At 44.8% G+C, this 13793-nt stretch overlaps 1 protein-coding gene across 1 annotated transcript in view; it reads right to left on the bottom strand.

The window, feature by feature from the left end:
* NMT1 (N-myristoyltransferase 1) overlaps positions 1-13631 on the bottom strand; it is a 28863-nt gene extending 15232 nt beyond the window's left edge. The window contains exons 1-2 of the mRNA XM_013045921.2: positions 13454-13631; positions 834-942 (exon numbers count right to left, since the gene is read on the bottom strand). Coding sequence (XP_012901375.1) covers positions 834-942; positions 13454-13584 — 240 coding nt within the window. The 5' untranslated portion in view covers positions 13585-13631. The remainder of the gene's footprint in view (positions 1-833; positions 943-13453) is intronic.
* Between the last annotated feature and the right edge of the window lie 162 nt (positions 13632-13793).

The raw sequence follows: 13793 nt of genomic DNA, 5'->3' as shown, positions 1-13793 counted from the left end.
TCGTTCTTCCTTAAAAACTATGTCTTGGCGGGGGCACCTGGGTGGCTCAGTGGGTTAAAGCCTCTGCCTTCGGCTCAGGTCATGATCCCAGGGTCCCAGGATCAAGCCCCTCATCGGGCTCTCTGCTCAGCGGAGAGCCTGCTTCCTCCTCCTTCTCTGCCTGCCTCTTTGCCTACTTGTGATCTCTCTCTCTCTGTCAAATAAGTAAATAAATGAATTAAAAAAAAAAAAAGAAAGAAACAAAATCTATGTCTTAGGGATGCCTGGGTGGCTCAGTGGGTTAAGCATCTGCCTTCAGCTGGGGTCACAGTCTCAGGGTCCTGGGATCGAGCCCCGCATCGGGCTCTCTGCTCGGCGGGGAGCCTGCTTCCTCCTCTCTCTCTTTCTCTCTCTGCCTGCCTCTCTGCCTACTTGTGATCTCTGTCTGTCATATGGATGAATAAAATCATAAAAAGAAAAAAAAAAAAAAGCAGGCCTCTTCTCTTCCCAGGGGTGGGGACTCAGGACAGAAAGGGCTGAGAACCGCCGCTCCAGGTGGAGAGCCTGTCCCTGCGGGGTGGCTGCCGGGCACCTAACACAGCCCCTCGCCTACATGCACCGAGGGGGAAACATGCTCTGCAGACAGTGTAGAACCTGCTGTGGCTCCTAAGGGACCCAGAGCAGTTTCATCCCCTCAGTCAGAGGCAGCAGAGGGCGGCAGAGGGCTCCACCCCCTCCGTCTTGAAGCAATACCAGTGGAAATGATCAGCCTGAATTGCTCTCTGCACTGACCCGCAACTCCCTCCTCTGAAAAAGCGACTCTCGGTCACACGGAAACAAAGCCTCCTTGTTACCTTCACAGGCTGATCCTGGGCTGAGTCTGTCTCACTGCCTTTCTCTTTCTTCTTCTTCTGTTTCTTTTTCTTCTTTTTGGCTCCAGTGTCATTGGCTGGACTCAAACCACTGTAAGACAAAGTAAATACTGATGCAGGGTTTTTAAAAAATCATCTGTTTTGAGCTACACCGACAAAGAGCTTTCTGTGGAGCCAGACCTTCCTTCATCAGGCCTGCTCGCTTCAGGAGCTGACCAGAGAATCCAGTCCCGGAGGGGCATTTGGAGGACACCAGCAGCTCGCCGCACGCCCACCAGCTCTGGGGGGTGGGAATAGGGTAAGGGGGAGGGCTGTGCGAGAAATGTCTGGATGGACCTTTTCCATTCTGGTTTTTATTTTATGTCTCTTTTCTTCAGATTGCTAGAGTGCCGGCCCCAAAGGCAAATGGTAATTGTTAACGGTGGCAATTCATACCACCAACGCGTCCTGGGAGCCCTGGATCTGAAAACGATGACAGTCCAAAGCAGTCTTTTTGGAAACCTTTCCTCACCCCCACTCCCACCCACCCGGTGCATCAGGCTGAGTGAGATTTCTCCAGCTGGATCGAAAGCTCAAGGCAGCACTGCAAAGGGAGGAAAGGAGGAGGAAAAAGGCAGTTCCACGTTGCCGAGGTCCGTGTCCAGGCTGGCGCAACCGTCGTGAGCACTGCCTGAATCAGGCCCGCAGGGCCTGGGGCGACTATCAGTCGGTGCAGACTGGGGGATGACCATGGGCAAAGCCCGGCACCTGGGATCTGGGGAAAAGAGCAGTGAGGCACCCAGCCAGTCCTGCCACAAAGCGACTACCTGAAGCCTGCCTGTCTGTGAGCCAGTCAAGGGGACACCCCTCTGTCCATGACACAGCCCACCAATGCAATAGTCAACAGTCTCGTAGCCGCATTTAAACATCTCCTACAGCGTTTCATTATTGTTTTCTGAGGCCTCTCATCTTTACGGAGACACAAATCACATTATACTGTGTTTCTTTCCCATTTTCCATTCATTTGCTCCCTAATGTCTTCTCCTAATGCTTACTGATTTCTGGGTTTCCTTCCTTTTATTTTACCTTTGTATTGGGTTTTCTTTATTTTACTGATGAGCTTTAAGCTCACCTTGCTTAACTATGGTTGGACAGCTGACCCTTGAACAACACAGGGGTTAGGGGTACCAACTCCCGACAGCTGAAAATCTGTACACAACTTCTGACTCTCCCCAAATTAGCTATTAATACCCTACTGTTGATGAGGCCTTACCAATAACATAAGCCAATTAGCACAGATTTTCTAGTAGTGTATATTATACACTGTATTCTTCAAATAAAGTAAGCTAGAGACAAGAAAATATTATCAAGGAAAGCCAAAGCAAAATACATTTTATAGTGCTGTACTGTTCAAAGTTCACATGTAGGGGCGCCTGGGTGGCTCAGTGGGTTAAGCCTCTGCCTTTGGCTCAGCACATGATTCTCAGGGTCCTGGGATCGAGCCCCACATCAGGCTCTCTGATCAGCAGGGAGCCTGCTTCCCCCCATCTCTCCGCCTGCCTCGCCTCTCTGCCCACTTGTGATGTCTCTCTGTCAAATGAGTAAATAAAATCTTTAAAAAAAAAAAAAAAAAAAAAAAAAAAGCTCACATTTAAGTAGACCCATGCAGTTCAAACCCCTGCTGTTTAAGGGTCAACTGCAGTTGGTTTCTGCCATGTCTGCACTGATTTTGGCATTGTCAGCCTGAGACTAATGTCTAATGTTACTCTGCCACCCTCCCTGGAAATCTTCCACTGAAAAGGGAAAGTCAGTAGTCCCGCCTGAGAATCCAGGGAATGCTCATCTGCAGGGCTTTGGCTGTATATTCTAGATAGCCAATTTCCAAAGTGTTAAAATAGTATGAAATAAATTTTCTGCACCATTATGATAAATTCCATTTAAGCTTTATTTTCTAATTCAGAAAGTGTACCTGGTCTTAAAATGTCTTGGGGTGATTATGAATATTAATTATCCTCTCATAACAAGAGGTACTGTATAGGGAGAAAACAATCTGCAGCCATGAGCAGCCACCTACTGTGGGAGATGTACCTATTCCCAGGCCTGGGAGGAGCGCTGGCGTCCAGACTTCATGACCTTACACTTGGACTAAAAAGTTACCTCCAGGGGCGCTTGGGTGGCTCAGTGGGTTAAAGCCTCTGCCTTCGGCTCAGGCCATAATCCTGGGATCCTGGGATAAATCGAAGCATCCAGGCTCTCTGCTCAGTAGGGGGCCTGCTTCCTCCTCTCTCTCTCTGCCTGCCTCTCTGCCTGCTTGTGATCTCTGTCTGTCAAATAAATAAATAAAACCTTAAAAAAAAAAAGTTACCTCCAGCCTGTACTGGATTTCCCTGATGTGGTCACCTTTCTGCATCACTGTAAACTCTAGTTGGCTGTAGGACTCAGCTCTGTGGAAAAGCTTTCCATACTAGAAAGCATGTCCCTCCCATGCAAGAAAGCCCACAGTGACAGCTGCCTCTTAACCAAGAGGGTATTGAGCCCAACTCTTCCCTAGGCCCATAATCCTCAGTCCCCAGCTAGCTCACTGACTCTTCTCTCGCCCCGCCCTGGCGTAACTGCATGCACCCGTCTGCCAGGCCTCCCTGACACAGGGAGACTATGAAGTCGGAGAAGCTGGTAAAGGCTGGAGGTTACTTTAGTCTAAGTATACCTCCTAGGTATTATCCTAATGGGACACAGAAGGCATACCATGGAAGGAAAACCAGTAGCATTCAGAGAGGGAATAAGGTGAACCCCTTAAAACCAGATGCTCTGCAAAACCCCCAAGGCCATGGCAAAGTATAGGAACCAGGAAGTCTTTTATGGCCTAAAGAAAACTTTTCCACTTAAGTAATTCAATGTTGTTATCACCTAAAGGCCTATTTATAGCCTATAAAAACTCTATGTGGGGGGTCACCAGGGTGGCTTTGTGGGCTAAGCCTCTGCCTTTGGCTCAGGTCATGATCTCAGGGTCCTGGGATTGAGCCCTGCATTGGGCTCTGTGCTCAGTGGGGAGCCTGCTTCCTCCTCTCTCTCTGCCTCCCTCTCTGCCTACTTGTGATCTCTCTCTCTGTGTCAAATAAATAAATAAAATCTTAAAAAAAAAAAAAACGAAAAAACAACTCTATGTGTTTTTTAAATTCCAGGCACAGTCTCATTTCAGTCTCAAGAGTATATGGAGCTTATAAAATTTAAAAACTGGTTGATGTTAGGAAACAAAGCAGTGTCCCACTGTTGATACAATGTTAGAAGTCCATTTCAGCTTACTGAATGAGTTACCTCGACCTTGTCTATGAAGTACCATAAAAATATATTTTTATTTTTATTTTTATTTTTTAAAACCTTTTTTTTTTTTAAAGATTTTATTTATTTATTTGACAGAGAGAGATGACAAGTAGATGGAGAGAGAGGCAGGCAGAGAGAGAGAGAGGGAAGCAGGCTCCCTGCTGAGCAGAGAGCCCGATATGGGACTTGATCCCAGGACCCTGAGATCGTGACCTGAGCCGAAGGCAGCGGCTTAAACCACTGAGCCACCCATATTTTTAAATAGCTCTACAGTTAAACAAGTTCAAGGCAGAGTTGCTGCGTATCAACCTTTCAGATGCTTACTAAACACATTTTCACATAAGGGAAATAGAAGAAATTACTTTTCCCAACTTCAGAAATCTTTCCAAGTAAATCGCTAAGAAACGACCTTCCTGCTTTTGCACTGCTACTCAGTGGAGACACTTAAAAGCAGCCATCGCCTCATGGACGCCCCTTGTGTGGAAGGATCTTCGACTGAATTTCTTGTTCTCTTTTATGCATCATCAATATACGTGCCTGACAAACTGCAAGACCCACACTAAACCCAGAGAGCGAATTTCACTTTCCTTGTACTGCCTTGAATTTGCACATGCAGCTACTGAGCAACAGTCCTGTTTCGACTTGTACATCAAGCACAGGGACAGATGAAGAACAAAGGCAAGTTAAAGAGGAGCGGTTCTCACCGAGCTGCCAGTACAGAGCTACACCCACAGAACGCAGTATGAGCTCACCCTGGTCTCACAGGCAGCAACCCAGACAGGGGGACGATGGACGCAGAAGAGATTTCTTTTTTTCCAAAAATTTTATTTATTTGAGTGAGAGAGAGCGAGTGAGCACACGCAATTGGAGTAAAGAACAGAGGGAGAAGCAGACTCCCTGCTGAGCAGGGAGCCAGATGCAGGAATGACTCCAGGTCTCCCGGGTCCTTGGGATCATAATCTGAGATCCTGACCTGAGCCGAAGGTGGATGCTTAACAGATGGAGCCACCCAGGTGCCCCAAGAAGAGATTTCCAAAGAGCTCACCAGGGTTTAGTTTTCAAGGTGATTATGGTAATTTTAATTATTCAAAAGAAACCAAGCCTTGAGAGTAAGTCTTCAAGAAGCCTCCCAGAGGGGTGCCTGGGTGGCTCAGTGGGTTAAAGCCTATGCCTTTGGCTTGGGTTCTGATCTCAGGGTCCTGGGATCGAGCCCCGCATCAGGAGCCCCGCATCAGGCTCCCTGCTCAGTGGGGAGCCAGCTTCCTCCCCTCTCTCTCTGCCTACTTGTGATCTCTGTCTGTCAAATTAAAAAAAAAAAAAAAAAAAAAAAAAAAAAAAAGCCTCCCAGGAAGCAATTTCAAAGAAGAGTTTCAACTTGGATTTGGGGAGAACCACACCAGAGGACCCCACTGAAGCAGGCTAGTCCTTCTCTAAGAATTCACATCATTTTAAAGGGACCTGAAGTCCACACCCAGCAGGTGGGTATCCCAGTGTGTGCAGGGATTCTGCGAACTCAAATAGCCATCTCTTAGAGAGCACTCTAAGCCTGCCAGTCACCTTAACACACGCCAAAGAGATGGGCCACAACCATGGAATACAAAAAATCGAAGTGTGACTTTGACTCACTTTGACTCATTTGGTTCCAAAATAATGAGCTAAGAATTAGCGGAATTTGCCTTCCTGGGGAAAAAGGGGTCCCTACAATGGAAATGGACATAGGAGTTCACATAAGAATTTTGAAGTCTACACTCTGAAGCTGATCAACTCAAGTCATTAATGACCAACCTGGCGAATATGGAACAAATTAGCAGAAAGACAGAGTCAGGAACAGGGAAGACAAGAAATAACAAATGTCATTAAAAAAAATTTTTTTATTTAAGTAGGCTCTATGCTCAATGGGGGCTAGAACTCATGACCCCAAGATCCAGAGTCTTATGCTCTACTGACTGAACCAGCCAGGAGTGCCAAGAAATGTCATTTAAAAAAAAAATTTATTTATTTATGTGAGAGAAAGAGAAAGAGAGAGAGGGGCACCTGGGTGGCTCAGTGGGTTAAAGCCTCTGCCTTCGGCTCAGTTCATGATCTCAGGGTTCTGGGATGGAGTCCTGCATCAGGCTCTCTGCTCAGCAGGGAGCCTGCTTCCACCTCTCTCTCTGCCTGCCTCTCTACCTACTTGTGATCTCTCTCTCTCAAATAAAAAAATAAAATCTTAAAATTTCTTCAAAAAAAAAAAAAAGAGAGAGAGAGAAAGAGAGCATGAGAAGGGAGAAGGTCAGAGAGAGAAGCAGACCCCCTGCTGAGCAGGGAGCCCAATGTGGGACTCAATCCTGGGACTCCAAGATCATGACCTGAGCTGAAGGCAGTCGCTTAACCAACTGAGGCACCCCGGTGCCTGAAATGTCATTTTTTAAATGAAGGCCAAGATATTCTAAGTTCAAACACAAAAATCCCATGGGTGCTCTGCTATAAAGTCAGGGCTCTGGGGAGGAGATAGAAAATGAGCCTCAGTGCTGATTTCTAGAAACAGAATGCAGTACCAGGATGTGTGAGTGGGCGGGAGGGAAGGGCATGCTGACAGACGAGCAGCACCAGCACAGAACTTCCAGAAAACACGACAAGCAGGAAGGGTCCATAACACAGGCCTCCCCTCCACCCCACCAAGTAACAAAATCCACTCAAAGGGACATGACTGGGGAACAGAAGGCTGTACTGTGGGGGAGTACGAGCTCAGCCACCAGGCCTGGAACGCCTGTCAGGGCCACCCAGCTTATCTTGCTGTTCACAGAAGCAGAAACCAAGGCCCAGACACGTGAGGTAAACTGGTCACCAACTAACCAACTAGTGACCAGGGACAAGCCACTAATCTCTAACAACGTGGACCGTTCCTTCCTGAACACCACGGTCTTGTTTCTGTGGGAATTTTCCAAGTCTCCTCCAAAGCCCAAAGACAGTTTCATCATACAAGGCCCTAAAACAAACTGCTGTGTCTCAGAGGAGCACGTATGAAAGGCCAGGAGCACCTGAGCCACACTTTATCCAGAAAGCTGCCTCTGGCTACACTAGCTCTCCCTGGTATCTGGCTAAGATTATGATCTCCCAAACGACTGAATATTTTACATAGAATAATGGTTTGCTTCCTACCTTCCCAGTAAGATAAAAAATTTCCTGAGCATAAGGACATCTGATACAGATGTTTCCTACAGCACCCCCAGCTGCGCCCAGTGCACAGTTAAGAGTTCAACAAATAACGTGCTTGACTGACGCTTTCCCAGCGTAAAGACTAAAATAAGACCCTGACAAGCTACAGCCCCAAAGAGGGTCAGCAAAACATCTCCAGTTACGTTTCCACATGACAGCTGTGTTAATTGTCTATGAAAAGTGTGGAGGGGCGCATGGGTGGCTCAGTCGTGAAGCGTCTGCCTTCGGCTCAGGTCATGATCCCAGGGTCCTGGGATAGTCTCACATCCGGCTCCCCGCTTAGCAGGAAGCCTGATTCTCCCTCTCCCACTCCCCATGCTTGTGTTCCCTCTCTTGCTCTCTCTATCTCTCTGACAAACAAACAAATAAGTAAATAAATAAAATCTTTTAAAAAGAAAAAAGTGAAAACAAAAAAGCTCCACTGAAACTATTTTAAATCGTTCCAAAGTCTTAAACGCAGACCGTGGGTTTAGTTTTGATTATGAGACCAAAGGAAAGAAATTAAAAAAAAAAAAGAGTTCCGAAAATAAAACTCACAACTTTTGGTCACTTATTTCCCGCCCCCGAAAACTGGAAATTAATTCTTTTGGCTAAAACTCAAAATTTCCAGAGAAACCGATTAAACAAATCCTAGGCTCTAACATCCTTTTGATTCTGCTTTAGCGTATCAGGAAATCCTTCTGCAAATCCATTTACTTATGAGGTGTGAGAGGTTCACCAACAATCCTCCTGGTACTCAGAAGGCCCAAAGAGGTGAATGAGAGGCAGATGAGGGTGCCGGGGTGGAAACCACATGGTCTGACTCAGTCTCACTGATGAGTGGGAGTGCAGAGTTTGGGGCATTGCTGTAAGTGACCCTGCAGCCACAGCCATACAGAGGATAGGCATGTAAGACTGAAAAGAACAGCAAGTTGTGGGAAGCGATTATAAAAATTGTTTTACTGCCATCCTCTGCCCTTCCTGGGACAGTTGGCCAGAACTCTGAGGGTGAACAAGCCAGTTCCTGCCATGGAGAATAACTGGGTTTTTTTTTAAAAAGGGGGGAGATCACAAAGGCTCTGATACACTAAACCGTTTAGAATGGGACTGAGACAGAAATGTAATTTCCACATCCTCTGGGTTGCTTTGGCGAGTCACACTGTAACCTGGCAACTCCAAGGTCAAATCGGATGCTGTTCAGAGACCATTTTCAGTAATTTTCTGAGCAATGAATGACTCACTGCTAGCAGAAATTTCACACACCAGAACCTCTGCAAAAGATATCTGTCCACTGAGAAGAGTTTAAAGGGGCCAGCCATATCCATCACCAACTGGCTCCCTAGTCTTGGAAAGTTCATGGGTTACTGAATGGATCCAAAGGCAGGACTCACACTGCTGCAGGGTTGGGAAGCAAGAAATCAAGGCAGTAGGGAAAAAACATCCAGTAAATTTGGAATGGATCCTCCAGGGTGCCCCAAGGAAGAGGTGGAGACGCAAATCCCAAACTTCACTACCAAAGCTCAATCAGTCTTCATCAGTGAGGTCTAGGAGATAATCCACGGAAAGGGCTTAGCGCAGTGGCCAGCGCATAGTGATAGTAACAACAGACAACATTTATCAAATGCCAGACAAGAGTGTGACCTCCTCAGCTGCCTCTCAAAGTCGCAGCAGGAGAAGCAGTAGAAAAAACTTTCTAAGCAAGTACCAACCCTGTCCAAGAATTTCAGTTTAAGTTTGGTTTGTTTGGTTGGTTGTTTTGGTGCTCCTAATAGAGCAATAGTCCCAAGAGCACCATCCTTGAAGAGTCAGAGGAGAGGCGTGCAGGGTACAGGTTTCAAGCAAGGTTATAGAGAAGAGCTGAAGAAGCTCTTCCTGAAGTCATTCAAGGGGCGCCTGGGTGGCTCAGTGGGTTGAGCCTCTGCCTTCAGCTAAGGTCATGATCCCGGGGTCCTGGAATTGAGCCCCACATCAGGTTCTCTGCTCAGCGGGGAGCCTGCCTTCCCCTCTCTCTCTGCCTGCCTTTCTGCCTACCTGTGATCTGTCAAATAAATAAATAAAATCTTTAAAAAAATAAATAAATAAAGTCATTCAATCTGTGGTCCCCAACTCTATGGCCTCCGCAGACCAAGGGTTAAGTGCAGACTTAGTGAAGCTGGGAGATTTGAGAGTGAGCACATCAGTTTAAACAATGTGAAAAATCAGCAAAACTGGTGTGCCAGGAGCAGCATCTCCCTGAAATAGGCTCTCATTTGCTTTTCATTTCTTCTGCTTTCCAGTCTCTTCTCTTTGAAGTGGCTCTTGATTAGTTTCTTTTTTAATTGCCACTTAATTGGGAAATAAAATTAGAATACATATTTGATATCAGTGATGAGGTTTCTCTTTTCATTTCTGCTTTGATCTAGTTTTGAAAAACCAAAAGCTGAAGGGAGAAATTAAGAAAAAGGGGCAAAAAAGATTTCTTCTTTCCAAGAGTTAGATGCAGCTATAAGCCACCGAATATAAATATGGAAAGAACCACTCTCGGAGAATCTGATGGATAAAACAAAAAGCAAGTAAGGCTGGCTTTATGGCACTTCCTTTCAAAGAGATCGCTGTTTTCTCTTAAGTTTTTTCATGAGAGATAACAGCTCAGGACTGGCGAGGAAAACTTATAAGAACTCGTCTTAACCTGTCCCCATGAAGTAAGAAATCCGGATGGGAAAGAGACATCCTTATCAAAGGGATGGCTTACCAGCATCTCAGTGGTATCAATGACATTGAAAAATAAATTCTAAAAGAATCCTAGGAACCAAATAATATAAAAGCCCTTTCCTGTTCCAATCATCCAAATAAACCTTGTCTGTTAACCCAAAACTAAAATCTACTGGCAGGGCGCCTGGGTGGCTCAGTGGTTAAGCCGCTGCCTTTGGCTCAGGTCATGATCTCAGGGTCCTGGGATCGAGTCCCGCATCGGGCTCTCTGCTCAGCAGGGAGCCTGCTTCCTCCTCTCTCTCTCTCTCTCTGCCTGCCTCTCTGCCTACTTGTGATTTCTCTCTGTCAAATAAATAAATAAAATCTTTAAAAAAATAAAATAAAATAAAATAAAATCTACTGGCAGCTAGTAAATAATTTATTCTTTAGTAATGATTCTTGGAAAGCCTTTCACTAAAAACAAAGAAGCAAATTAAAGGATACGGATGGATGGTGAACTGCAGGGAAATTCAGCATTAAGATGATCTTAGTCTGGGGGCATCTGGGTGGCTCAGTAGGTTTCTGCTCAGGTCATGATCTCATGGGTCCTGGAACACAGCTCCACATGAGGCTCTGCGCTCAGCAGGGAGTCTTGGGATTCTCTCTCTGCTTCTCCCCTAATTCTTCTGCACAACCATGCCCACTCACTCTCCCTCTCAAATAAATTAAACCTAATTTATTAACTGTAACTGATATGTCAGGCAAGTAACTGGGGGAAAAAATGATGCCACCTGCCTTTGTTGAGTAGATTAAAAAAATAGTATATAGAAAAACTGTAGAGATGCATACATTAAAAAATACGAACACCCAAAATAAAACATACACCTACATTGCACGTATGCATGTGCATGTGTGTTTCAATGTATATGTGAAATCTATACTCTTCAAAGTTTATTTAATTATGGTTGTTTCATTAGTGTAAAGTACTGTGAGCCCATCCTGAAAGGAAGGCCTCAGTGAAAGGCCTTGTGAAACCTGGAGGATCCCCAGTTTTTGGAGGTATTTCACAAGAAACTGTAGTAAGGCTCACAATGAGACTGAGTTGGTGTAAGAAAGTGTGTGTGTAAGAAAAATCTAACACTCTTTGCCTCAGCAAGGAGAAACTCCGCCAACACTGAACTCTGAATTTTAACATTTGCCATTTGTTCATCCATCAAATACTCACAAACGCCCATTAAGTGCCAGGCATCTCAAAGCCATGGTCCCTCTACTCAGGCACCTTACAATCAGGTGAGGCAGGGAATGGACACACGTTATTTGATAAAAGCTACAACAAACGAGATATGTGATAAAAGCACAAGCTGGGGAAAGGACAGGAAGATGTGAAGGAAGAACAGGAGGGAGAGGACAGGCTGTATTTCCCATGTTATCTTATTTAATCCCTACAACTGGAGGTTAAGTAACTTTCCCAAGGTTACAGGACAATTAAGTGTCAGAATCAAGCTTTGAACCCAGGTATGAATGAACCCCAAATCCATGCTCTTTAGGCGCCACACTGCTTCCCAAAATCATTTCCTCCAACAATTAATGAGAAAATATGAACTCTACTTCAGATTCTGAGTGCCAGAATTAGCCTGTCCTCCAAGCTAGGTCTTCTGTTTTCACCTGTCACCTCCAAACTAATTTACACAGACCTCTAGATTTGGTATATGTGCTGCCGAAGTGAGCAAACACAAACCTCTAGATTTGGTATGCTGATAAATTTGTTCACTCAGACCATATATAACCATGTACAACAACAACAAAACACCGTCAAAGTTTTTTTTTAAGGTTACCACTTTGTTGTACTATAAATAAAACAGAACTTTCTGCCAAATAGTTTTGCAAACTGATTCACAGATCATAGGGAATAAAACCAATTAAAGAGCTAAAGATGCTGGTCAAGGTAACAGTTTAGTAGAGAAAAATAAAAGCAACTACACACAGAGCAAAGAAAAAGCTTTACTTTCACTTCTGAAAGGACTTCTGAATTCAACAGCTCTCATCTATTATTAGGATTTCTACTCAGGAGGGCTGCACTTTCCCCTCTTCCTGTTCCTACTTCCTCTTTAAAAGCTCTTCCTTTCTTAGGAATCTCAAACTTCAAGGCTTTTGTTACATGAGATCTGTTGTGAGTTATAGCAAAAAAAAAAAAAAAAACTCTTATAAAACCAGATCTGACAAACTTCCTTTTCCTCTACATTTTTCTTGTAATTTTTTTAAGCTGCTCAAAGAACATAAAAGCTTCATCTTTTAACCTAAGGATTCATCACAAACAGATTATAAACAACTTAATTAATCCTTTGTTCTTCCATCTCTACAAGATGGTGGAATTTTTTAAAGTTTATCCAAAGATTTCAACCTTTTACCTTTACCTACAGGCCTACCGCTAATATTCCAAATGACTTCATGACTATGAAAATAGGACTATCACACACACACACGCACACAGAGATACAAAATCAGACTACCACAGGTTCACCCAAAGTTATATGTCCAAAAAGTCTTTCATAACTTTCCGTTAAAAAACATAGGGACAAGCTTCAGCACCGGCCACTGTAACAATTATGAAGAAAGAAGAATGATAGGGTGTGGCTTACAAGAATGAACACTGATCTGGAAACAGAACTCAACTCTGAAACGCCTGATGAATTTCTTCTGTCCAAGCAACAGTTACTAGTAGGCAAGACTCTTGAAGTACAGGAACTGCAATATTAAACCCACTTCTAATCCCTGTCCAAGCTGCACCAGCAGTCAATTTCTTGAAGCTTTGAGGTTATTTCACAAAGTTAACAGAACAAAGATCCTGGAAAACCTAATTATATACTGTTCAGGAAACTTATAGATTATCTGGAACAATGGGCACCATATACACCAAACCATTGTCATACAGTAATTACACTCTAGGGTTTATAAGGTAAGTTTGTATTTTGAGATTCTCCTGTTAGTGACACTTTACAACATAATTATGGTTTGTACAACCTGATATATTTCCTCATTGAAGGTGAGCTGCAGCGAAATATTTTATTATTCGTTTATTGCTAATCACGTTGTTCACACACATCTCTAAGTAACGTTCCCTTTGAACTGTACTGTTAGATTGACCCGTGTTGTGCCATCGAAAACCATCGTCCAATCTGCTCTTTTCCCTGAAGGCGGGTGAAGCACACGAGTGGAACATTACACAGAAGAACTTTTATATAATAAAAGTATTCAATGTCTCCGGCCCTTAATATACTGAGCACCCACCCTGGTAAATGACAAAGACAACAACCAATCGCCAGGCAGGATACCAATGTCTCAGCCAATTAGAATATGGGGGTGGGGTTACCCTAAGCTCCCGGTGACTTCCCCGCACCCCAGAGACCCAGGTTGTGGGAGACTGGACGGGAATTGGACTCCGAGGATATCGTTACCCCCGGCTGTAGCTGTTGTCCTCCTCGTTCTCGCAATCGCTGCAATGCTCATGGCCGTTTCCGTTCCCTTCCATCATTTGCGGCAGCGGAGGTGCCGGCGGCTTCACTGCTGTCTCACTCTCGTCCGCCATCTTGAGTTGCGAGAACCGGCCTCCGCGCCTCGCTACATAGGGGGTTCCTATTGGACGAGAGGGACTTGAGATATATTCTGGGTTTTGTAGTTTTTGTGTCGAAGGGAGCCGTAACTAGGAACAGCTCATTCTCGCGAAACCCGAACAAAGTGGACTACAATACCCAGAAATCATAAAGGGAGGCTGTCCTGGGCGGGAGACCGGCACTA

Source organism: Mustela putorius, unplaced genomic scaffold (assembly GCF_011764305.1).
Source record: "Mustela putorius furo isolate JIRA1106 unplaced genomic scaffold, ASM1176430v1.1 tig00000487_pilon_pilon_pilon, whole genome shotgun sequence".
NCBI lineage: Eukaryota > Metazoa > Chordata > Mammalia > Carnivora > Mustelidae > Mustela > Mustela putorius.
The sequence above is the reverse complement of the archived record's forward strand: the minus strand, read 5'-3'. Positions and strand labels throughout refer to the sequence as shown.